This window comes from Panthera tigris, chromosome D3 (assembly GCF_018350195.1).
Source record: "Panthera tigris isolate Pti1 chromosome D3, P.tigris_Pti1_mat1.1, whole genome shotgun sequence".
NCBI classification, from domain to species: domain Eukaryota; kingdom Metazoa; phylum Chordata; class Mammalia; order Carnivora; family Felidae; genus Panthera; species Panthera tigris.
Window position 1 is genome coordinate 26794985 of NC_056671.1, and position 26527 is coordinate 26821511.

General features: G+C 54.0%; 1 protein-coding gene across 1 annotated transcript in view; it reads right to left on the minus strand.

Moving 5' to 3' along the window:
- MYO18B (myosin XVIIIB) overlaps positions 1-24544 on the minus strand; it is a 242094-nt gene extending 217550 nt beyond the window's left edge. Inside the window, exons 1-10 of the mRNA XM_042961553.1 lie at positions 24423-24544; positions 23962-24151; positions 16975-18225; positions 16402-16468; positions 16007-16119; positions 14505-14681; positions 10033-10231; positions 7883-8025; positions 6986-7086; positions 6591-6654 (exon numbers count right to left, since the gene is read on the minus strand). Coding sequence (XP_042817487.1) covers positions 6591-6654; positions 6986-7086; positions 7883-8025; positions 10033-10231; positions 14505-14681; positions 16007-16119; positions 16402-16468; positions 16975-18225; positions 23962-24151; positions 24423-24544 — 2427 coding nt within the window. The remainder of the gene's footprint in view (positions 1-6590; positions 6655-6985; positions 7087-7882; positions 8026-10032; positions 10232-14504; positions 14682-16006; positions 16120-16401; positions 16469-16974; positions 18226-23961; positions 24152-24422) is intronic.
- Positions 24545-26527: the final 1983 nt, after the last annotated feature.

The window sequence follows — 26527 nt, forward strand, 5'->3', positions numbered from 1 at the left end:
AATAATCCCTCACCTCAAAGGACCATTAGGAGGATTAAGGAAGCAGAGGCTCTGGGCAGAGCCCCCGGCAAGAGCGCACCCCCCGTTTCTGTTTGGAGACCATTCCTCCACAGTTGACAACCAGGTCATAAAAAAATAAATGTGCCTCGGGCCAAGGCCCGGAAGGTAACAGCCAGAAGCCAACTGCTGGGAGGCAAAGATTATTATTATTATCACTGCTGCTGGGCACCTTTTAAAAAAAAAAATCAGGCTACGTTGCAAAAAAATAAATTACAGAGAAGAAGAGAATAATATGAAAGCTTTGTGATTTCAAATGGGTCCTGGTGCCCTGACTGATCTCAAATAAGTTCCATTTAAAAGCTGAAAGTGGCAGGCAGCAAGGGCACAGTGCAGGGACCAGGGGGTGGACACTGACAGCGAGCGGAGGCGCCACCGAGGGCCGGCACCACCCGCGGGTCTCGGCGCTTTCCCCCCTGAGCACCTGCTCCAGCTGACTGCCCCCCTTCCCCCTGCACCTCATCCTGTACTCTTCACCTGCACCGTTTGAGGTCTCTCCACCTCACCTTTGCATCAGGTGCTCCCTGGAGCAGGAATGCTGGCCTCAGTGCACCTGCCCGGCTTCCCTCTCACCTCCTCTGGGCAGCCTTCCTTGATATGCCTCTACCGCTGCAGCCTGGTCTCAGCCCACACACACCTCTATTCAAGCACCTATCATTCTGGCTTCGAATGATCTGCAATATGGCCGTGGCAGCCCCCACCTGCCTCCTAACATAGGGGCTCCTTGTGCCTGAGACCCAGCTGAGTTATCTCTCTGTGCCAGTGCCTGGGATGTAACGAGATCAGTAAATATCCATTGAGGAGTGAATGTCAATGAGCTGCCGGTTACTGTCCCTGAATGAGAGTCATTGATGCCGAGGTTGAGTTTGTCCACCTACTGAGCCAGGCCCACGGCGCTGCTAATCCCATATTCAAGGACCCCAGAGGCCAGGCTGGCTGAGGAGGGAGAGCCTCACACTCGCGAATTCCCTTCTCTGGGGTACTCTGTGCCTCCCAGCGAACGACCCCAGCTCCCAGGATGCAGGCAATGGAGCCGAAGAAACATACAAGGTCTCCACAGCCCATGCCTTTAAAGACACGGCGGGCTAAATTCAAGTGTAATTAATGCATCTCTGCTACCCCGGCAGGAAAATTGAGAAAAGTGTAGCCAAGTTGCGGTGAGTGGGGTCCGCTCGTTCATTTATTCACTCAACAAACATTTGTGGAGCACTTGCTGTGTGCCTGGCTCAGCGTTAGGCCTTGTGAAATATATGAGCAGTGAACAGGACACAGAAGACCCTCGTCTTCTTGGACCTTAGGGTGGTAGGCAGATCGGTAATAAGCAAACAAAGAGTGTCAAAGACAATGAGAGATTGTTATCGAGACCACACATACACATACACACACACACCCATTAAAAGGAGGTCTCTCCCTGGACAGAGGACTGGGAAGCTGGGGACACTCACGCTGGCACGAAAGCCCAGGATAGATACACAAAGGTGTTTATCATCTCCTTATTAAGAGCTACCAAAAGAGTTGAGAACCTTTTCAGTAAATGGACAACATTCGGGAAACAGTTCGGGGAATCATGACTCCACTCTGAACATCTGGTCATGAAAAGCATTGTTCGTGAAAGTGTTAATGACCTCCAGTTTGTTACGAACTGTATAAAATATTCATAGAAGACAGACTGAGCCAGGCAGGTGCCCCTAAAAATAATGTCGTATTAAAAATGTAGACCAAGGGGGCGCCTGGGTGGCTCAGTCGGTTAAGCATCTGTCTTCAGCTCAGGCCATGATCTCACAGTTCATGAGTTCAAGCCCCGAGTCAGGCTCTCTGCTGTCAGCATAGAGCCCAGTTGGGATTATCTCTCCCTCTCTCTCTGCCCATCCCCCACTTTTCTCTCTCTGTCTCTCAAAACTAAATAAACATTAAAAAAATTTAATACACACACACACATACACCAGGGAATAGACATAAGGCCAATGAGATAAAAAAAAACATGGGGTGTACTGCCAAGAAGCATGGATTGGGGGGCTCGCGGGCCACTGAGGCCTTGCCCCCCCAACTGGTCCAGCGCTGCCATACAAGGTAACAGTGAAGAATGCCAATAGATCATAATCATAAAAGCTAAGAGTCTGAGTACTTGGTAGGCTGTATCTCATTTAACCTGGGAGCCAGGGGGAGTATCAGCATCCCGGTTTACCAGTGAGGAAACTGAGGCCCACGGAAATGGAGTCACCTTCCATAAGGCCACCCGACGGCTGCTGGGGTTCGCACCTGGATTTGTCAGACTCCAGAACCCATTTCTTAACCGTTGTCGTCAATGAATTCTCAGGGGACAACGAAAGTGACGGTTACAGATAAAGTCGAAGCATGACTGATCAGAGTCAGCAGGACTGGCGAGGAGGAGGAGGAAGAAGGCTCGGCCAGGGATGAATTGGGCTGTAGAACTGCCAGGTGAAAGGCAGGACATATAGTTCAACTGGAATCTCTGATGGACGATGGGTACTGTTCTAGTATAAGTACATTTCCCTACAATGCCTGGCGGAGCAGGGATGCTGGACTCACTACCTCTGCCCATCCTCACTGGGCACTCTCTGGGCTCACCTCCTCCAGGCAGCCCTCTCTGATACAACCCCAACCCTCCAGGCCTGCCCACACAGTATTTGGGGCAGAATTATACTAAACAAATTATTATACTTTTATCTGAAATTCAGACTTCACTGGACAACCTGTGGGTTGTTTTTTTTTTTTTTTTTTTTTAGGTTTCACTGAGTTCTAACGACAGATAAAAATTACATCTTGTTAGGTGTGCAATGTGATGATTTGATAGAAGCACGTTCTGAAATGATGGCCGCAATGAAGTTAATTAATGCAGCCATCACTCCACGTAGTTACCGTTCTTTGCGTGTGGTGAGAACACGTAAGATCCACTCTCCTAAGAAATCTGACGCACACAGCAAACACTGTCTTTAACTACAGTCACCTTGCTGTACATTGGGTCCGTTTTGAGATACAGAAGTTCTAGGCATCCTGCATTTCTATTAGCTCCGTCTGGCAGCTTTGGGAGCTTGTATGTAGCAACTCCCATGCTTGGGGGGGCTTCCCGACCACCACGTTCCCTTATGGAGGCAGTCCCGGGACCACCCAACCCCAGAGAACTCGCCCAGGCTGGTATGGAGGACTGGTGACTTTTCAGACTTTATTTTTGCTCTTAGCACACTGAGAAAACCTTCCCTGGATACCTGCCAGGTAGCGGGGAGAGAACAAAGGCTGCCCCTACCCGTTCCCACAAATCAACCGGACTAAAAAAAAAAAAAACAAAAACACCCCCCAGAAACACACAAAAGAAGAAAACTACTTCAAAAGCCTCCCTGACACGGATTCCCCGCTGTGACCCATTCTCGTGTGCGGACTGTTAACAAAAATTCAGGCTGGGGAGAGCTCACAGGGACCCCGCTGGGGCCCTTCTCCTCCAAAACAACAACCTTCTTGCAGACTCCCATGGATTCACTTGGCCAGATTTCATTTAAACAGATGGGAAGACGCAGGGCTGGATGAGACTCTCATCCTGTGCTGTCACGGCCAAGGGCTGGGATCCTAATAGTCCCCAGTCACGGGGGATGAAAGAAAGCCATGCCGCGGGTGCCCGCCAGTGACACGGGGTGTCAGAGGCCCCCAGAACGTAAAGGTGGAATCGCCGTGCGGCTCCTGAGTGGTTCACGGAGCTACGCATCCAGCTCTTGATCTCGGCTCAGGTCACGATCTCATGGTTCGTGAGTTCTGGCCCCGCATCCGTCTCTGCACTGACAGCACAAAGCCTGCTTGGGATTCTCTCTCTCCCTGTCTCTGCCCCTCCCCTCATCTCTCTCTCTCCCCCCCCCCTCAAAATAAATAAATCAACTTAAAAAAAAAAAACCAAAGAGGGAGTAGCCGTATCATCTTACTCCTACTGGAGAAATAAACTCTATGTCACTGGTTCTTAGAGCGGAGGCGCGGTCCCTGGACCAGCAGCATCAACATCACCTGGGAGCTTCTGAGGAATGCAGACTCCCAGGCCCTGCCCCAGACCTGCTGAATCAGCAGCTCTGTGGAGGGTCCCTAGCAGTGTGTGTGTGTGTGTGTGTGTGTGAACAGCTTTATCAAGATATAATTGACAAAGAATAAACTATTCCTCTTTAAAAGGTACAGAGGCACCTCGGGGGCGCCCTGGTGGCTCAGTCATTTGAGCGACCGACTTCGGCTCAGGTCATGATATCTTGGTTTGTGGGTTCAAGCCCCACATCAGGTTCTGTGCCGACAGCTCAGAACCTGGAGCCTGCTTCAGATTCTGTCTCTCTCTCTCTCTCTCTCTCTCTCTGCCCCTCCCCCACCCATTCTCTGTCCGTCTGTCTCTCAAAAATAAGTAAACGTTAAAACTTTTTTAAATAAAAATTAAAAAATAAATAAACTTGATAAGCTTTGATGTGTACGCATATGAAGCTATTGCCACAATGAAGACAACATCCACACCACGGTCCAGAAGTTTCCTTTTATAAATCCTCTCTCCCCTCCTCCTGCCCACACCCAATGCCCAGGCAACCATTGCCCTGTTTTCTGCCACTGTGGGTTAGTTTGCAATTCCTAGAGCGTCATATACGTGGGCTCATACAGTTAGTCTCTCTTTCATCTGAGAGCTTTCACTCAGCGTAATGATTTTGAGAGCCCTCGCCCCCTTGGATACGCCAGCCTCTCGTTCACTTTCACGGCTATTACGCCACCTTTATGGGTAGTCCACACCCATGCCCCTGTTATTACAAATGAAACTATGAACCGTCACGTAAACACCTTTGTCTGCACATGCACCTTTATTTTCCTGCATTGATAGCCCAGAGTAGACTAGCGTATTATAGAGAAGGTGAAACTGTTTTCCCAAACGGGTGTGCTGTCTCACATCCCCACCAGCCGGGTGTGAGAGCACCAGCGGCCCCAGTTCTCACCAGCACTTGGTGTGACCAATCTTTTCAACTGCAGATAAGTCAGTGATTGTGTAGTGTCAGGGTGCTGTGGTTTTACTTGGAATTTCTTTAATGATGTGGAGCATGTTTTCGTGTGCGTTATTGACCATGCACGTGTCTTCTTTGGCAAAGTGTATGTTGGAATCTTTTGCCCGCCTTCTTTGTCAGGTTGCATTTATGAGTTTAGAGAGTCGTCTATATAGTCTGGATTCAAAACTTCATCAGATAGGTGATTTGAAAATATTTTTTCCCCAGTCTGTGGCTTGTATTTTCATATTAACGGTGCCTTTCAAAGAGCGGAAGTTCTTGGGGCACCTGGGTGGCTCAGTCGATTAAGCGTCCAAATCTTGATTTTGGCTCAGGTCATGATCTCACGGTTCCTGGGTTCGAGCCCCACATCGGGCTCTACGCTGACAGTAAGGAGCCTGCTTGGGATTCTCTCTCCTTCTGTCTCTGCCCCTCCCCTGCTCACACCCTCTCTCTCTCTCTCTCTCTCAAAAGAAATAAATAAACCTTTTTTTAGGAACGCAGAAGTTTTTAATTTTGATGAAATACAATTTCTCTATTTGTCCTCTTATAACCTGTGCATTTGGTGTCACATCTGAAAAACCTTCACCTAAAACAAAGTTGGAGAAATTTTCCCCTTGTTTTCTTGTAGAAATGTCATGGTTTCAGGTTTTACATTTGGGCCTATACTCCATTCTTTGTTAATTTCTGTCTGGTGTGAGGCTGTCGATTGCAATTCATTCTGGACCTGAAGATACCCCATAATTCCAGCACTCTTTCTTTCCCGGACCATATCTTTGTTGAAAGGCTTGGGTGTGGAAATCATCGACCGTCCCTTACATGGTGAACTCCTATTCATTCCTCAAAACCCAGTCAAATGTCACCCTAGCTAGGAAGCCTTCTCTGTCTGAGACCAAGTAGCTCTTTCAACTGTCCTTTGTGCCCACGGCATCTTGTGCAACCCCTGCCATATTTATATCCCACATGACTGCGTTAATGCCCATATCGTCTTCCTGATGGAGTAAAACCCCACGGACGGAGGCCATAAGCCCAGCACTTAATGCAGGCCTGGCACGGGAGCTGGTGGTGGGTGTAGTGGGGTGGGGAGTGACTCAGAAAACAATTGGTGAGGTATAAACAAAAGAATAAAAGAGTAAACAAACAAGCAAACACCTGGCCTTTTTGAAGTGGACTCCATCTCTCAAAGTCTGCTCACAGACCACGTCTTCCGGGAACGCCACCCCTGACCGCACCTACCCACGTGAATCACCAATAATACGGCCTGAGATCACGTGTCTAGTAAATATCAGGGCCAGGATTTGAGGCAAGAGCCCACACTCTTACCTCTCTGCGTCCCACCTCCTGCTTCCCTTTATGTGTGCGAGTCTCAGACACCCTACAAGCCCAGGCCCGCCCCCATGGCCAGTCCTTGCCAGCCAGCAACCCCACTGGTAAAGGAGAAGAGTTGCACAGGGAACCCTGCATCACCCTCGCATCCTCTGTCCCCTGGTCACATCCACACACACCCCAGAAGGACCTTCTCCTTACCTTAGGCCACACGCCCATGCCGAAGGAGCTGCTGTCTGCCGTCTGGTGTAGGTATAGCTCTGTCCTGGAAGCAGAGAAGGGACAGAAGTAAGGGAAGGACCGCCCACATCAGCGACCTGGCGGAGCGAGTGGACATCGTGACACAGGGCTCCACCCCGTGACCCGGACGGTCCCATTGCCGGCCCCAGGCCCGTTTCTGGAATATCCCTCACTCACTGCCCGTCCGTGGCTCTTTCCTAAGTGTTTTCTGGCACAAAGAATCACAAACTAAACCCAGGGGAGTGGGTCTGCCTCCAGATTTTCTGCTAATCGGCTGTGTGAACTCGCTCCTGGGTAATATTACAACAGTCAGTCTGAATGAGTCCTTGCCGTCTGCTGAGGTCTCTGTCACTCACCTGAGATCCAGGTCTAACCCAGCCAGCATCTGGGAGAAAACCTCAAAGTTGCCTTCCCCTTCTGGCTGTCGGGCCACGTGGCTCTTCTCCAAGAGCATCGTCTGCAATGGGAGTGGACGGGACACGGTCAGCCGGGTGGCCAGCTACCCAGAGGGCCTGTTGGGGTGTCCCCCACCCCGATGCACTCTTTGGGGCCACGGCTCAGGTCCACGCTCTGCCAGACACGTCCGCATCGAAACTGCTCATTTATCTCGCTGATCCAGAGCCCATCCAGGGACCCAAGTAACGCGACAGACTCATTCCGATGAAAGCATCCGAAGGTAATCACAATCAACCAGAGCCACTCTCCAACATATTCTTATTTAACACAAGTTTACTAAGCTGCCCCAAGCGGTGATTGATGGTAGAATTGCAGGGCTGGGACAGAAGAGGGACTTTTGGGCACCGAGGAGTTTTCCTGGAGCCTGGACATCATCCCGGCTCAATGTACAAACGACCCTTCTAACAACCTAATCCTATTTTCTGCCTAAACAGCCTGCTTGAGGTTCAGGGAATCGGCACGGGTGATTGTGGAGATAGGAACAAACAAGCCATGTGTTGGTTACACGCGGACGTTCGCGGAAGGCCGGCGAGCGTCTGTTTGATTTCAGCTTATGCTTTTAACACCCAGCTAATGAGCGGCTGAGGTATGTATTTACTCATGAATAGTTCATCCCCATGACATTCCGAGGCGCAGACAGGCTGGCGATGGTCCGGGGTGCTGAGTGCGTCGGGGAGGAGGTGACCACCGCCAGGGGAGCCACAACCACTTAGACACGTTCCAGGGTCGCGGGGGGGTATGTGGCCTCTGCTGAGTGGGCCTGGGGACGCTGCAGCACGTCCTCCCAGAGCACTCACCTGGAGCTGAGCGGCCGTGACTTTCCCCGTGGCATTGAAATCGAGCGACATCACCATGGCAAACCGGCTGGCATTGCAGCTATGGCCGGTGGGCACAGAGCCAAAAGCCCGGAGGACGGTGAAGGTAGCTCGGATCTTCTCCACTGTTGGGGGGCACGGGGCAGCGAGTCATCCATGGCCCTGGAGCTGCCACCCCCACCTCTCACAGGACCACCTTCCCCACTGGCACCTGCACTGGTCCAAGCCCATCTGTTCCCAACACCCCCAGCAGGCTCCCCGCCACCCCCACCCCCAACTCAGCACTAGACCACACACATTTCACTGCTGCCCTGGCTGTGTACTGCAAGCAGAGTGCAGGGGGAAGAAGACTGAGTCAAGAAGACTGAGTCAAGACACAGGGCTGGGATAGCTACAGTCCAGTGACAGGGGCCTCCAGGGCCTGATGAAGGAAGGCAGGGCCTTAACATTCTCAGACCTGCTCTGAGGGAGCTCACAGAGTAGCCACAGCCTTGAAAAGCCCTGCATTCTCGCCACAATTATTTCTTAGGCACCTACTATGCGCCAGGCACTGTGCTAGGTGCTGAATACAGCCTTTCCTGACTCCCACCCTCAAGTACACGCACTCACGGCAGAGCTACATTTGGGGAGAGCCAAGACTGGTGCCTCTCCCCGCTGTATCCCCAGGCCCTCCCAGGGGTTAGGTGGAGAGTAGGTGATCAATAAAGCTCTAGAATAACCCCAGCAAAGCAGCAGCACACACGGTGGTTAAGGGAATTCGAACATGGGCTCTGCCTTTGCTAGTTAGCTCATTTGGGGCAAATCGGTTAACCTCTCATAGGGGCTATGTATTGCCCCCAAGAGGGCAAAAGCTGATTCTTGTGGGTAGGGGGGATTTTGTTTTCTTATGTATAAAGCACAGATGTGCATAAACTGCATGAAGAGATCATGGTATATCTATGGCAGTAAAATTTCACAGTAGGGGACGATTGGGGGGTGGGGGATGTCTGAGAAAGCTCCTTAGGTGTGCAAAAGTGGAAGAAGCATTAAGAACACGGGCCCAGGGGTTATAGCTCCAAAGCCAGACTGTCTGGGTTGGACTCTCAGCTCTAGGATGTTTTAGTTGTGTGGCCTAGGACAAGAGAGTTAACCTGAGTCTTAATGTCCTCATCTATAACGTTTGAATAATAATATCTACCTTAAAGAACTGTTTTAAATAATAAATGAGTTAATATGCTTGGAATAGGGCTCAGCATGTAAGTCCTCAGCAAATGTTTACTATGGTTATTATTATTATTATTAATTGGCATGTTTTAAAGCCTAGTTCAAACATCATTTCCTTTCTTTTTAAAGTTTTTTAAGTCTTATTTATTTATCTTGAGGGCGGTGGGGAAGAGCATGAACAGGAGAGGGGCAGGGAGAAAGAGGAAGGGAAAGAATCCCAAGCCTGCTCTGCTCCATAAGCATGGACGGAGCCCGAGGCAGGGCTTGAACTCATGAGTGGCGAGATCATGACCTGAGCTGAAATCAAGAGTCGGACGTTTAACCGACTGAGCCACCCAGGCAGACATCACGTCTTCAAGGAAGCCCCCGAACTCCTCTCCTCTGAGCTCCCCGTGACTCTCTCCTAACCAGCTCTGCCAGCCCTTTGTGCAGAGCACTGGAGTTTGGCACATATGTGAAGTTCAGTTTCCCTTCTGGCTGTCGACTCCTCATGAGCATAGGCCCTGCCCTTCTGTCTTTACCTACTGGGTCCTCTGTACGGTGCAGCAGGTTGTGCACCGCACAAGGACACCATGTCGAAGGGACATGCTGTTTACATCATACAATTACAGGTTTGTATATCTGTTAGGACGATTTCCCAGAACATGGCGGTCAAGGGTATGGTTCTGACAATGTCAGTGCATGATGATTGCTCTGCAGGCAGCTGTGGATGTCTTGAGGAAGGAGTACCTTTTTCTAACTTGCACAGAGGCATGCAATGAACTATGGGTGGCCCTGTCTAGAAAGAAGCAAGCACAGAGTCTGCACATGGGTGCTCAGTGAATGCTAGCTGAATGGGTATAAGGAGGAGCAACCCAGCGTCCCCTCCAACTCTCCCCACCCTCCCCCACAGCCCGCCCCCAACACATGCCACCTGGAGACCACTGTACCTGAGACCCTGCCATCCACACTGCCTGCCATCGCCACCAGGTGCTCCAGGACCTGCTCGCAACAGGTGGTCTTCCCAGCACCGCTGCGCCCCAGGGCCACGATGCTCTGGTCTCTCCGCTGGCTCAGCAGCGCCCAGTATGCCCGCTGGGCCAGGGAGCCAACGTGAGCTGGCAGGCCATCCCGGCGGCGCCTGGGCACCTGCAGGAAGACGATCCTCGACATCGGTCTTCCCACCCCAGCCGGGGCCCAGGGAGCACCCCAAGGCGGTGTCCCACCCTAGCCTCGAGCCCAGCCCACCCCTGCCTGTCATCCTACCCCAACCTTATCAGACAAGTCGAATTTTACTGGGAAAAGCCCAGCCCTGGGGTCTACTCCTGCCCCTGGCTCACCGTGAGCCCTTGGACAGCCTCCGAGTCTAGTCTGAACCTGGGTCTCCTCTTTAACCCCTAGGAGGCTTGTGTTAGCTCATTATTGGATAGTACTTGCCCGGAATGAGGCAGCTGGACAGACTGGCAAGATTGATTAGTGATGTCCGCCATGGAAACATAACGAAGCACGGGGTAGATGGTGGTACATATGCCATGCATTGGCCATGACAGTTTTAGGTAATACCTGAGGTCTTCCACTCCATTCATCCATTCATTTATTCTTCATTCAATACACAAAAATATTATTGTGGGCACAGCGCTACACAAAACGGATAAAGGGAATCCCTACCAACTGTGAGGAGATACCATTGTATACATATTAGATGGCTAAAAACAGGTTTTAAATTTTTGTAACACTCACTACCAAGGTCTGGTGAAGGCACAGAGTGACTGGAATGCCCATGCAATGCTGGTAAGAAGGACAAATGACACAGTCACTCTGGGAAATAGTGAGAGGTACATTCATCATACAACCTGGCAATCCCATTCTTAGGTATTTACCCAAGAGAAATGAGCCGTTATGTCCACACACACACACACACACAAAAGACAACCTTCAATGTCACTGGTCCTATTAAATATATATTCAAAGTCATCGAAAACTAGAAACAACCCAAATGCCTTGTAACTAGTGAACGGAGGTAACCAAACATCGTGGTTTTAGCACTGAAGGTCCCATATCCCGGGAAACCCCTCTAACTGGGAAAACTGGGACAACTGGTCACCCTATTGAATGGATAAACCAGGGCACGCATACAATAACAAATGGCCAATCGCTGCTATAATAGGGGTGAATGTCGAACGAACGCATCGTGGCAAGTGAAAGAAGCCGATTCAAAGGTTACCTGCCGTATGATTCCAATTACGTGACTTTTTCAGAAAAGGCCAAAGTATAGGGACAAAAAGAACAGATCAGTGGCTGCCAAGGGCAGGACCCGGGAGGCGGGCGGGGTGACAACCAAGGTTCCAGAGAACTTCTAGGGGGCAATGGCATGGGAACAGTCCTGTAACTGACGGTGGAGGGTGTTGCATAACGGCACGCGTTTGTCAGAAACTTACAGGACTGTCCGCTAAAAGGGGTGAATCGAACCGACTGCAAATCACACCTTAATAACTCTGCCTTAAAACAGCCCTGCCTACGGAGTCGAGCCTGCTTTCTGTTGCGAAGAGACAGATGAGAAACAAACGAAAGAATGAAACTATCGGGAGACATTTTAAAGCCTGAATGAGATCACCAAGGAAGGGGGTATTTAAAGAGGAGGGAAGAGGTATGGGGGGACAGGGCAATTGCCTTGGAGAGGTCAGGGAGACCCGCAAAGGAGGCTGAGGAGGAGAGGCCAGTGGGACAGACGGAAAAGCAGGACAGGGGAGTCCTGGGAGCATTTGCAGGACGCTATACTGAGGGTCAAGTCAGGGGAAATCAGAGACTTGAACATTTGGCAAATGAGTTTGGCAGCGTGGAAACCACCAGTGACCTTGACGAAAGTCTGCTTAGCGTGGCTTTGGGGTAGAAGGGAGGAGGGCACCTGGAGACAGAGTGGTCAGTGGAGGGGCACCAAGGTGGGCAGGGCAGCCGGCCCGGCCAGATGAGGACATCCAAATGTCCTGGAATGATAAGCAGGCGACGACTGGGCCCAGAAAGGCCCCACCTGCCCTCTTCCGTGCCTTAGCAGGGCCAGGGGCACAAACCTCAGAATGGCGGCTTTTCCCCCACCCTGCACCTCCCGCCTGGGGCTCAGGGCCGCCCTTCCTGCCCGAGACATCCCACAACAATAATGAATCCCTGTCCTGATGCAAAACACAAGGTTCCAGGGCTCAGGAGGACCCCAAAGCTGGCCAAAGTGGGACCAGCCCCCACGCTGGCTGGACACAGCCTTAGGGCATGCAGCAGAGACAGAGGGTCCTGGGGTCTGAGCCCTGGAGCCACCTCCCACTCTGGGAACACTGAGGTCCAGGGGACAGGCCGTCCCATCTGTCAATCTCCCCAGCGGGCCGGAAGGGAAAAGGGGAATCCTTCAAACCCAGGCCCCTGTGCACACATACAGGTGCATGCGTGCACACGTGCCTTGCTTGTACGCACACACGCGTGCTCACGGGCACACGCACCCAAGAGTCGCAGAGGCCCCAGCGACTCAGAGCTGTACCCGTCTATACCCCACACATTCACACCCGTGCTCACAGCCACGCAGACCTGCACCCCCAGGCGCACACCCAGCTCCCAGCCGCCGCCAGGTGGGCCAGACTCCCAGTGAGAGAGGCCCCCAGCCCGGCCCCAGGTCCCACCAAGTCCGGCTTCAAGATGCCATCGCAGGTCTATGCTCCCACCTGGTGGCCATTTGAGGAGCCAGACGTGACTCAGCCAAAGCGTGTAGAAGGTGGTTTTGGGTTTGGGTGTGGGAAGCTGGATGCTTTGAGGGGTTACAGGGGGCTTGGGGGATCACCTCTCTCAAATTCTTTGTTACAGGGCGTATTCCAGCTCCTGGACATCCCAGGCTCTGCAACGGATGCCTCGATCCAGGATGGCCGGTGAGAAGCCGGCCTTACTTTGGGAGTCTGTGCTAAATCTCCCTCCCCGGGGGCTTTGAAGGAACAAGACGAGTGACCCGGCATCTTCGAAGGCTCAGCGGCCTTGGGCTGCAGTAGCCCGAACGTAGCCCTCACAGCAAGGGAGGGGCGAGTGCAGGTGCCCTTATGGACAGCCAGGTCGGGCAGGAAACAACGGGGGAGGGGTGTGTCCTGGAGAAGAGAAGTCTTAGAGGCAGACTCAGAGCCACTGTCCCTTTCTAAATGGACCTTAGCCTCATTTGGGGGCTACGGATGGGTTTGCCCCATGGTACTCCAGAGGGCGAGATGCAGCTTTTCATCCCCAATTGGCAGACGAGAACGCTGAGGCCAGAGAGGTGTCGTGGTCTTTCCAAGGCACTGGAGGGGCATCGGCAGCGGCTCCAAAGGCCTGCGACTTCCCCAGTCCTCCCAGCAGCACCTCCGTCAGGCCTCCCTGCCTCCTCTTTTGCCTGCTTTCCCCTATCCACCCAGCAGCCCAGGGGAGCCCTTTCCAGCACACGTCAGACCATCTCACCCCTCTGCCGAAGATCCCCCGAAGCTGGCATCATGCTCAGAGCAACAGCCGGGAACATCATGACCACATAGAAGACCTGCTGCGACCCAGACCCCACTTGTCCTGGCCTCCTCACTGTCTCCTCCTCCACACCAGCTGCTCTCCCCACTGTTATCTTTATTACTGGGGGCCTGTCTTCCCCCTCGAGAACAGAACGCCCACCGGGGCAGGCTTATCGGTCTTCCTCCCTGCTCTTTCCTCCATGCGAGGCATAGAGGAGACCCTCTTGTCAGTATCTCAATCAATGGGACCAATGAATGGGATCAAAGAGAGAATCCGGCTCAAACGGCTCAGTCGTGGCTGCAGGGCCCGCCACCAGGTGGCGCTGAGAGATCGCCTTTGCTTTGACTGTCTTGACACAAACTGGCCATTTCCACACTTGGCAGGGAAAAAAAATTAAACAAACAACAGAAGGGAGGCTTCTGTTTCCCGAGGTATGTGGGTGTCTGGGACTCTCGAGTAGGCAGTATGGGGTTCAGAGCACAGAAAGGCTGGTGGCCTGGGTTTTACCCCCGCTCTCCCCCTTGCTGAACACAAGGGCTGGCCCAGAACATCTCATCTGTAAAACGGGGCTAGGAGAGGGCCCGACCTTTCCAGGTGGGTGTGAGCATTAGTTGAGATGATATGTAAGGTGCTGGAAGCAGTGGCTGGTGCAGAAATGATATTTGCTCAATATCTTCTCATTATTATTGTGTGTAACACCCCTGTTATTTCTATCCATGACTCAAGGTTCCCCTCGATGGAGGGGGGAATCACGTGGTCCTCGATGCCCCCGTGATGTCCACAGTACCCCAGACCTTTTTATCTGGCAGGATGCTACTCACAGACAGGTTTGCAGGGGGCTTTGGCTGCCCTGCTCTCCCCTGAGAGGCAGAGGGGACGCGCCCCCTGCACGGCTAGCACATATTCCCATGGTCCCCCTCACCTTGCCTGCAGAGGGCACCGGGGGCCTCCGGGGCTGGAGGGCGATCAGGTCCGGCCCGGTGAAGGTGTGGGGCAGCTGAGCCTGGTAGCGGTGCAGAAGCGTGTTCAGGATACTTGATTCGTTGACACTGACCAGGGAGGCCAGGTCCTCAGCCTGGTCCAGCTCGGGGGGGTTGGCCTGTGAAGCATCACACAAAGTGTCCTCTGCCCTCCTGGGCCTCCATACCAGCATCACCACCCATACGCACACACGCACACACACACACACACACACACACACACACACAGCCCCGGTGACCCTCTTCTGGGAGAGCTATTTGCCACAGACCAGGACAGAACACAAAGACTCTGGAGAGAGAGAAACAAATCCGTATAAAACTCGTTTGCCCTTTGCACAGCCTGAGAGCCACCTGTCTCTCTCTCTCTCTCTCTCTCTCTCTCTCTCTCTCTCTTTAGTTAATTTATTTGGAGAGAGAGAGAGAGAGAGAGAGAGAAGAGGGGAGGAGCAGAAAGAGAGGGAGGGAGAGAATCCCAAGCAGGCTCCATGACGTCAGCACAGAGCCCGACACAGGGCTCGATCTCATGAACCGTGAGATCATGACCTGAGCCGAAACCAAGAGTCGGACGCTTGACTGACTGAGCCACCCAGTCGCCCCTGCCACCTGTCTCTTCACACCGGTCCTCCCTCCTGAACTCACTGCCCCAGGAGGGGACAGATTCCTGAGACGGACACAGCAAGATTCAGAGAGCCTTCTCAAACACTATGAGAAGGATGGTGTTCTAGAGTGGCTGTTGCCTCCTCTCTGGGTCTTGCCAGGGAGCTCTGCATGTGTTCTGTGACCCTCGGGGGTAAAGGCCAATGGCCAAACAGCCCCATTTCTCTGGCAGCCCATTGTGCACTGATCCCTTGGAAATATGCCCAAACTCTTCCAGAAGCGAGGAATGATTGCAGCTTCTCCTTGGGACGTCCCTTCTAAAAGCCTTCCTACCATTCTTTCCAGCCTCAAAGAGTTTTTAGGGCCTACTGCTCTGGGGTTTGGGCCAAGCCTGAGCTCTCTTGTGGGTCAACCTTTTTGTCAAGGACACGAGCCCACCGCAATAATACCCCAAACAATAGTCCACCGAAACCTCGGCTACAGTTGATGACAAGCTGCAAATTTGGCCCTGAATTCCCTGGCAGCCAGGGTGAAAAGGGAAACCCGCCCTGTGACATGATCTGCAATGTCCATAAAATGAAAAGCGGTCACGTTCTTGGATCAGGCAGAACTCCCAGTTCTGACAAACATGTTTGTGAATGTGCCTGTGTCAAGAGAACCCCGAGAGGGAGAAATGACCTCCTGATGATACACCTCCAGCAGAGCAGTGAGTTCCAAGATGGCCTTCCTTACAACTCCCTCCAGGGCATCAAGCCAAAGAAGTCTGTGCAGTCAAGTGCAAGGAAATCTCTTGCAGGGGTGGGGAAAGACGGTGCGCGGCATGCGGGGAGAGAGACGGAGGGCTCACCCTATGAACACACTCCTCGTCCACCTCAGTCACGGTTTTGTCAGCATCGATGCAAACTCGCACCCTTCCTGCCGGCAGGTCAGCTGTTCCCTCATCCGGCTTCAGGACAGTTGCTGATGACAGCCCCGAGAGAAAGAGAGAGAGAGAGAGACCCAGAATCCGAAGCTGAGCTGTCAGAACAGAGTCCAACGTGGGGCTCGAACCCATGCACCGTGAGATCGTGATTTGAGCCAAAGTCGGACGCTTAACCAAATGAGCCACCCACGTGCCCCATGGACGCGGCATGCCCCTCACCCTTCCCTCCAGACTCTGATCTGGCAAATACGGCCAGCAACAGAGGGGGCGCAGGAAGAAAAGACTTAGACCCTCCCAGATGGGCTAACACCCCTAATTACCAAGAGTAAATCCATCCTTCTGAACCAGCCACACTTTCTCTGCCTCGTACCATCTGTCCTCAGGAGCCTGAGAGCAAAGATCACATGAATCAGGTGACCAAGGGGACGCTGCCCTCCCTCTGCCCCCACCACCCCCACCCCACCCCCTTGTCCGGAGTGAACCCTTCACATGGGAGTTTCTCAAGGTGTGATCTGGGCCCACTGAAGTCAGAATTTCCCCCAAGGGAGGGCAAGTGGGGTGGCGATTATTTACAGGCAGATGCCTCGGCCCCACCCCTGGCCCCTGGAATGGAACCGCTAAGGCGGGGCCCGGGAATCTGCATTCTGAGCAATCTGCTATTTACGCAGCCCCGAGTTTGAGAACTCTGTGAGTAAGCTCAGCCATGACAGGACATCTCCGTCTTGGGACCTCCGTCATGCCGTGGAGACTCTTACCCCGGGATCGGTGCAGTGGGGGCCCCAAGATCCCTACGCAACAAGGAGGATGCCCCCAGGGGCAACTCTTGCCCATCCTCCCCACCTCGGAAGGCTCCCTCCTGCCCCTCCCCCACTCCGGGGTCTGGAGCCCCTCACCTGATCCAAGTCTCTGCTCTGTCCTCCTTTGCTCCCCTCCGGCAGGGCCGGCCCCTCTTCACCCTCCTTCCGATCCTGAGAACTGTCTGCATGGCCCTCCAGAGCAGGTGGTCTGGCCCTTTCCAGCTCCGTCTCCAGGGTCTCTGTCGCATCATCCACTCCCGCACGGGGCTCCCGGGCATTCTGTCCTCTGCTCTCTGGCCGGCCCTCCTTCCCAGCCGCCGCTGGGTTCTCCCTGCATGCACCCACCTCCTTGGGGGTTTCACAGCCCTTCTCTCTCTCCCCCCCGGCTCTACCTGCCTCCCCGGGCTCACTCTGAGGCCGCCCTTTCTCTCCTACCTTGGCCTGGGGCTCCCCTGCCTTCTCTGTCCTTCTCAGAGGCTGGCCTGCTTTCTCCACCCCTCCGGGAGCTCCCCCCACCTTCCCGGGCTTCCCCTGAACCTTGCTCATCTTCTCTGCCTTGACCTGAGGCTCCTCTGTCTTCTCTGCCTTACTCAGCAGCGAACCTTCTTTATCTTTCTTACTCCGGGGACCATCCCATTTGCTCCTGCTGCCCAGGGAGACTCCCCACTTTCTCACCTGGATCTGGGCCCCAGCGGGCTTGCCGTTGCCCCCCGAATCCTTGGGGAGGTTCCCCTTTGCCATCTTGTTCGGGGGGTCCCCTGCCCCTTTCTCTGCTGTAGCTGACCGTCCCCCTTCGCCTGGCCCCTCTCTGCCCTGGAGTTCACCCCCTTTCAGCCCTTTGGTCTGGGGGTCCCTGCCCCCTTTCCCCACCACGCCTTGCGTTCCTGGGTCCACAACGCCCTCAGTCTGGGTCTTCTCAGCCTTCGGGGCTGCGTCCTTAGTGCCATGAGTCCCTGGAGTCCCCCCCTTCTGTTCCCCTCCAGGGTCTGTGGCTGGGGGTGGGGTCTTACAGGTGGGGGCATCACAGGGCGGGGTCCTCTGCTCCGGCTTGGCTGAGTCCGGGTCCAGCTTGGCCACCATCAGCAGCACGTCACCCCTCCTCACACCTCTCTTGAAGGGCAGGGGTTTTCTGGCTGGGGTCCCACTGGGACCCGGCTCCTGGGGCTTCTCACCATTGATGCTGGTCATCAGCACGGGATCTGTGGGGCCGGCCTCCTGGCTCTCCTTGCCCGGAATGTTTGAGTTCTGCGGAGAGCCTGACTGGCTGCCTTGGGGGATTTGCTGGTTTCCAGATTTGGTGCCACTGTTGGACTTGCCCTTGGGTTGGCCAGCAGAAGTTTCTGGGGTCTAGGAGAGAGGCCACAGCCACACTTAGCTGCTCGCTGACCAGACAGCCTTGTCCCTCAGTCACTCACTCACTCCTCACTCATGCACCCAGCCATTCACCCATCCAGAGACCCCCAGGCACCGACGGGACACAGGACTGGATAGGCCCTGTGCCAGGCGGTGAACTGAACCCCAACACCCTGGACCTTGGCCCAGCACCTCAAAACCAAGCGACGGAGTGGAAAGAGTCGACTTTGGAGCCTGACAGACCCAAGTTCAGCTTCTCACTCTGCCATTCGCCAGCTGTGTGGCCTTGGGTAAATTGCTTCCCCTCTCTGAGCCTATTTCCTTAACAATAAAATGAGTTTCGGGGTGCCTGGGTGGCTCAGTCGGTTAAGCGTCCGACTTCGGCTCAGGTCATGATCTCGCGGTCTGTGAGTTCGAGCCCCGTGTCGGGCTCTGTGCTGACAGCTCAGAGCCCGGAGCCTGTTTCAGATTCTGTGTCTTCCTCTGTCTCTGACCCTCCCCCGTCCAAGCTCTGTCTCTCTCTGTCTCAAAAATAAATAAACGTTAAAAAAATGTTTAAAAAAAAAACAACAGTAAAATGAGTTTCATAATGGCCTACGTCACAGGGCGAGCGTTAAGGTTCGTGATAATGCACAGAAACTGAGCCCTGTGCAGAATTCGTCCTTGGTAACAGTAGCTCCCTCTGCTGTCATTGGTACTTTTGCTGTGTCGCTGTTATTATTACTATTATTTGTGCCTTGAGTCTTCCTGCTGGGCCAAGGAGAGGGAAGGGGGCTTGGGGACTAGAGCAGAGGAACTGTTCTAGTCTTGGCTGGAATGCTTTCCAGCTGGGTGACGGTGAACGACACCACCTAACCTCTCTGAGCCTCGGTTTTCCCTCCATGCAAGGCCAGGGTCACCTGACCATCCAGAGTTTTGGTGGAGTGAGATGTGGAAAAGCGCTTTGGAAGTGGCAGAGAGCTGAACAGAGTTGTTGCGACTTTTGCCGTCCGGATGCACTCCCCATGCCAGGTGAGAGCCCTGGCATGTCCCCCACGGTCCTCCCCAGACCCTGCCCCCCTCGGCGGTCCTCCCCCCACCCCTACTCCCTGCCGAAGTCCTCCCAGCCCACCTACCCCCCACCCCACCCCCTCGCCTGGCCTGGACATCTGATCCGACGCCCCCTGCAGGCTCCTCTCCCAGGCTCTTCTGCTGCCTTGTGGCCTCAGCCCCACCCAGAGTTTTGTCCTCAAAGCAACCTGGCTGTGGCCTGAACTGCTCACAGGGCCACTTGGGCCGCTGCCTCTACAGAAAGAGAGCTGGAGGGTGCAGGTGGGAGGTCCATCCTGATGCCTGGCTTCACCCCCTGCCCAGGTCTGGGTTCTGCATCTGGGACCATGTTGGCCACCTCCCCACACACCTGGGCCCAGGACTCAGTTTCTCACCCTCCTCTTGCACCCAAACCAGCCCCCAGATCATGTTGATTCCACCTGCCTGGCATCACACTTTTGTCTCCCTTCCCAAGCCCGGGTCTGCGTTCATCTGGGCCATGGTCACAGTCCCCGAACTGGTGGCCTTTGAATCTGCTGCCACAGTCATTTGAAACTTGATCAAAAGAGGGGCGCCTGGGTGGCGCAGTCGGTTAAGCGTCCGACTTCAGCCAGGTCACGATCTTGCGGTCCGTGAGTTCGAGCCCCGCGTCAGGCTCTGGGCTGATGGCTCGGAGCCTGGAGCCTGTTTCCGATTCTGTGTCTCCCTCTCTCTCTGACCCTCCCCCGTTCATGCTCTGTCTCTCTCTGTCCCAAAAAAATAAATAAAAAACGTTGAAAAAAAAAAATTAAAAAAAAAAAAAAAAGAAACTTGATCAAAAGATTTTGGCAGTGGCCCCCAGCCTATGGGAAAGTCATTCCCTACCATCACCTGCCATTCAAAGCCCTCAATGAGGAGTCACCACCTTCCATTCTGGCCTTATAGTCCCTGTGTGTCCCCATGCCTGAGCCACACAGGGGCATCTCTTACCACATCTGATGCTTCTCTGCTTCCATGCTTCTGTTCACATCAGCTCGCTGCCCGGAATGTTCTTTCCCCCTCTTCACTTGCCGATGCTGTACTCATCTTTCTATACCCAGCTCAAATGCCACCCCTCTGCAAATGTGTGCCTGCAGGCCTCGCTCAGAACCTGTCTCACGCACCCCTCTGGTCCCAGGGCACCGTGCAGGTGCACCGTCAGCAGCAACGGCCACATTCTGCACCCCAGTCTGGCTTTGACTTGTGTCTCTGCCCCGTTTCAGGTGGTGGAGGCCTCAAGGGCACGGTCTCCACAGCTTTGTCACGATGATGATGATGATGGTAATAATAACAACCATCATGCACAGATCACTTTGCAGTGGGTCCTACAGGACCATCACACCCTACTTAACCCTCGTAAGAACCCACCGAAGTAGGTTCTGAGCTCCGCCCCCATTCTACGGATAAAGAAGTAAACACAAGGCTATCAGGTGGCCTGAGAGACAAAGCCAGAATGGAAAGTCATACAAGCCTCTGGGAGTCTAAAGTCAGTGCCCTTAATTGAAGCATAGTCACAGCCTTACTTGTCCCCAGGACTCACTAGAATCTCCTGGGAGCTTTTTTCTTTTGCTTTTTTTTTTTTTTTTTTTTTTACATTTATTTATTTTTGAGAGGCAGGGAGAGACAGAGTGCAAGCAGGGGAGGGGCAGAGAGAGAAGGAGACACAGAATCCAGAGCAAGGTCCAGGCTCTGAGCCGTCAGCACAGAGCCCAACGCAGGGTTCCACAATCCTTGAGATCATGACCTGAGCCGAAGTCAGACGTTTCACCGACTGAGCCACCCAGGCACCCCTAGAATCTCCTGGGAGCCTTAAGAAAACAGTGATTCTGGGGTGCCTAGGTGGCTTAGTCAGTTGAGCATCTGACTCTTGATTTCGGCTCACGTCATGACCCCCAGGGTTGTGGAGTCAGGCTCTGCACTGAGATTCTCTCTGCTTGTGATTTTTTCTCTCTCCCTCTGTCTCCTTCTCCCACTCCTCATGTTTTATCAGGAGAAGAAGAAGAAGAAGAAGAAGAAGAAGAAGAATGCTTTGGCCCCAATCGCAGACAGTCAGATGGAGTTGGCCTGGGCTGTGGCTGCCCCAGTGATTCCAGAGTGTAGCTAGGACTGAGAAAACCTGCTCCGGTGCCCATGGCCTAGTGGCTCAGTCTGACCTTCTCCGGGCCAGGCAGGACACAGCCTTGGAAAGAGGATTGGCTGCACTTAGCACATCTCTCCACTGTCTATACCATTTTAAAAAGTGAGTCAGTGCCTTATTTTCTAACCAAACCACCATACCAGAAACAGTGACACGAATTTGAGCCAAACGAGGTAACCGGCCCTACCCTCCCTCACCCAAATCTTTTGGATTTTCTCAGTCACCAAAGCCCTCAGTCCGCTCTGAAGCCTTCTCAGTATACGGGGAGGAGGTGCCTGTAGAATCACTGGGGCCAAGAGGAAACTCACAGCGCATCCATTTTACAGATGGGCAAGCTGAGGCCAAAAGAGGGGAAGGGCTTTGGCCTGGACCACACAGAGCGGTGGGGCCAGAGCGAGAACCCAGCTCTCCCGACATTTGACGTGGGTCTCTTTCTGCCCCGTGTGATTCCAGCCTCTTCCTGTCTCTCACTGGCTCGGGGGCCTTTGGAAATCCAAGCCACCTCTCTGAGCCTCGTTTTACATCCCTGCAAACTGGTGGCGGAGTCTAACGGCTCCGTGCAAGGATTAGATGGGGGCCAAATAAAGCAGTTGTGCTGGGGTAAGGAGCAAGAGTCTGGTTATTTACCGATCGGGACAAGAAAATCAAACTGGCAAGAACCAGCCAGGGCTTGCTGTGTCGCAGAAACATGTCCCGGGGCTGCCGTGCTCCAGCCCCAGGAACCTCTTGGCCCAAGGTCCAGACACCTGTTGTGCTCTGAGGCCTGTCCATCCTGCATCTTGGCTCTGAGGCTCTGCCTAGGCCCTGGGGCGACAGTTTGTCCCCATCCTATGCTCGGCTCTGCTTCTTAACTTGTGCACGGTGATGCCAGCACGGCCTGCGGCCTCATGGAACATTTTCCTTCCCAGGCCTCTGTGGCCACATCGGCCACCTTGCTCCCTAGACTAGCCCTTTCCCAGGCAGCTCGCCAGCGCAGTGAGCACACAGACTCTTGCCCTGGCTCTGCCACTATCTGGTCTCATGACCTGGAGCAAGTTGCTCGACCCCTCTGAACCTCAGTCTCCACCTCTGCTAAGTGGGTATCATCTGATCCACCCCATTGCCATGGGGCGGGGGGGGGGAGGGCGGGGATCAAAGGAGCCCACGAGCGACAGAGTGAACCTTGTCTAGTGATGAACGGCCTCCAGTCACTTTGCATCGTGATCCAACAGCAGCCTACGGAGGTTGACTTTGGCCCTCGCTTATGCCTGGGTCATGGGTGGGGGCCGAGCCCGTCCTCCCTGGCATCCTCCCCCACAAAGACGTGGCGGGGATGTGTTCAACAGCTGCTGCCGTTCAGCTGCCAGAGAACTTCTCTGAGGCAGCAAAGTCATTGTAATTGGACAGGTGCGGGCACGTGGGGGACCGGACAGGCAAACAACAGCTGAAGGGGGGTGGGAGGTGGAGCTGAGGTTGTCACTGGACTGGAGTCAACTCCCGGCCGGGAGGCGACCAGATCTCTCAGCCCAACCCCTGCGGTATTCGCCCCACCTCAAGGGGGCGCCAGAGAGACCTGAGGCCATGGCCTGTCTGCCTGACAGCGATCCGCCCACGGCGCACTCCAAGCCCACCTGCCTTGTGTCCAGCCTCGTCCATCCTGCCCGGGGTCCCTGGCTGAGCGGCTGGGGACAAGGAGGGAGGCAGCGCTGGCCGCCATCAGGGATAACTCTGCAAGGTCTTAAAGCACAGGGACTGCATCGTGTCCAATGACTGCTTCAATCCAGCAGAGCTATTCAGAATAATGAAGGGATTTAGTGGACACCGACCAATCAGAAAGAACGTCAGCTGGACCGAGGGACTGAGGTCCCTTCTTGGGCCAAGCACCAACCCTTTGATTATTGGCATGTGGCCATTCCAAGGCACTCAGGGGAGGGGAAGCTGGAGGGCACCGGAGCAGGGGTTGGCCGGGGCTGTGGCCGTTTGCCACCCGGTGTGGAGAGGTTTCAGGATTTTAACACCTATAACCAGTAACTGGATATCTTTCCCGCTTAAAGCCAACTACACATCCTTAGGTAACATCTAGGTTTCCCTTTCTGCAAAAAGAGGGGTAAAACGATCCCCACCATCGTACATCAGCCGATATCCTTCATTCATTCATTAAACAAACATTTGCTGAGTACTCGCTATGGGCCAAGTTCTACGAGAGGTGCTCAATACAGAGTGGACGGAGAGAGAGAACTGTTGCGCTTAAGGAACTGCTAGTCTGATAAGCCCCACGATCAAGTATTTAACTATGTCAACCACAGTGAAGACAAACACAGAGGGTGCTGGGGGAATCGGAGGAAGGAGGGCAATGGGAGAGCTTTCCGGGGATGTTCCAGAGAGGTCCCATTTGAGCTGGGTTTTGAAGGATGCGTAAGAGTTTCATCGATCAACTGAAGAAAGGACGTTCCTCAAAGCGGGGAGAACAGGAATAAAGGCAGGATGACAAGTGGCTGGGGAGTCTCATAGGACAGGATGATGGGTATCGACAGGCACCTCGTCCCCCTTCCCGTGGGACCACTTACCTCTTGTTCAGGAGAGCCAAGCGCTGCCTGTTTCCTCAGTCTTGCTTCCTTGGACTCTTTCTCAGTCTCCCGGACCAGTTGCCTAATGAAGCCTCCTGGGATGACAGAGAACAGGGGAGGGGGCGAGGAAGGTGGAGGGCTCTTGTCCTCCTCCCGAATCTGTTTTGCAGAAGCAAAGAAGGAGACAGCTCTGTGAGTGAACCAGTGGAAGCAAGTGGCCCTTTAAGATGCTCGGGAGGGGACCCCAGGGAGGACATACATGACTCAAGCGCATGCGTGAGCGGCCGTGGCAAAGCGGATGAGGTTCGGCAGGGCTCTGGGGGGTTTCTGTAAAAATCCAACCCTGTGGCTACAGCCCACTCCACTGACCCAGGGCTGTGGCTTCCTGATGGCCCTTAAACCAGGACCCGGGCAGCCAGGGGCTGGATGCTGGCATTTTACACCAGAAGCAGAGCCTAGACCCGAGACGGCTGGGGTCAGGAGGCAGCGGAGACTCCTCTGCGGACCGCAGCGACCTTGGGGGCTGACGCAAGGCCACCCGCTCTGGCCGATCAGGGGGTACATCTTTAACTGGCATCACCATGACTGCTCACGGAGGGGAGTAAAAACGTATAGTGCTTTCTATGGCAGAGCTATACCCTGGTTTAAATAAGCTCCTTGTCAAGGTCCTTGGTGGGTGGCTGGCAAGGACCTGATCACCCCAGCCCGGCTGAGTAAAGGGGAATCCAAAGGAGGTAGGAAAGACGAGGAGACAAAGCGGAGGCCAGGAGATAAGGTAGGTTGGTGCAGACCTCCGTCCGGGGAGAGAGAAGCAGGGAAGTTGAGGGGCTGGTTGACCCCACGCCTCTCTCTCTCGATGGAGGCTGAAGCCATGTCATGGGAGAGAGGGGAGTCTTAAGGCCCGCTCAGCAGATGCCGTCCTCGTGCGATAAACCAGATCAGTGTGGGAGGGGCAAAAGCAACCAGGAGGCAGCCGGGGAGAAGCTTCTCGACCACTCCACCCCTCAGCCTTCCAATTCATCAAATCATGCACGATTTGATGAATGGGGGATGGTGGGGTAAAGGGGATGAATGGTGGGATGCGGGGTAAAGGAGATAGCAGGCATCAGAGAAAGAGACAGCCCTTCACGGTATCTCATGGGAAATAACAAAAGGGAAACGAATAACTCGGAAGAAGGGCCTGATTCCAGTTCTCCATGGTGACAGGAGGCAGGGACCCCAGAAAGCCATCCCCACGGCACAAGTCTGGCAGCCAAGAGCTCTGCCTCTGTCTCGCTGCCCACACAAACCCCAGGCTCATCAGAACTGCCTCGACGATCCAGACGGGACAGCTGGTCTACCCTCATTTCCCCCGCGGCCTACCGAGGAACAGGAAAAGACCCGGCAGTCATGGGAGGAGTTCAAGGAGTTCACGGACTGGGTTAGGGGGGCCACGGCTAACCGAGCTGGCTCAGGGGAAATGGAAGGTGGGACTGGATACACCACAGGGAGCAGCCTGGGCCACCCACGTTGACTTGCCCTCTGAGGGTCAAGTCGGCCCTGAGGATCCAGCCTGGACCCTGAGTGTTACTTTCCTTCTGTTCCCACAGGGCGAGGCGTGATGAGATGGCCATGCTGAGACAGTGTCAAGGCTGAGATGAGATGACGCGGGGCTCTCTGCAGACAGCACGAAATGTGGCTTTATGGACACACAGGGCACATGAGGTGAACAGACACAAGACTGACACACGGAGACACGGGGAGTGGTGGAGAGAAGAGAGATACAGGTTAGCTCTTGGACACAGCCCTGCTTCCGCCCCCGCCGACGCCAAGAACCAAGGTCACGTGGCTGGGCACGGCCCACTGGAAGGACAACGATCAGCATGGAGGCCCCTGGCCATGGAGTGGACAGCGCCCCCCAGATCCTTTACCCTTAACCCCGCACTTTAACTTGTCATTGGGACATAACATATATCAGAAGAGGACCTAAATATACAGCTAAGCGGCTATTCTCCCCTAAAGAATAGACCTATTTAACCAGCACCCTGATGAAGATTAAAACATCTTGTTTTATTTGTTACAAGTTCGAGGACAAGCACATCTAATCTATAGTGATGAAGGTCGGAGGACCTGTTAGCTTTTGGCTGGAAAGGGGCACGAGGGAACTTCCTGGGGTGATGGGACTGTTCTGTATCTTGAACCGGGAGGGGGCCACACGAGTGCGTCGTATGAAAGAATTCACCCAGCTGTACAATCCACTCGCTGGATGTCAATCCTGTCTCAATTCAAAAATAAACAGAACAGGGACACCCGAGCAGCTCAGTCGGCCCAACACCCAGCTCTTGATTTCGGCTCAGGTCACGATCCCAGGGTTGCAGGATGGAGACCCGCGTCGGGCTCTGTGCTGAGCACTGAGAGCGGAGCCTGCTTAAGATTCCCTCTGCTCCCTCCTCTCGGCTCATACACCCTCCCTCCCTCCCTCTCTCTCTCTCTCTCTCCCTCAAATAAAAAAAAAAAATCAAAATAAATAAATAAACTTAGAAAAAAAAAAAAGAATGAAAAGCGAGCCTGGGGGGCTCAGCCAGTC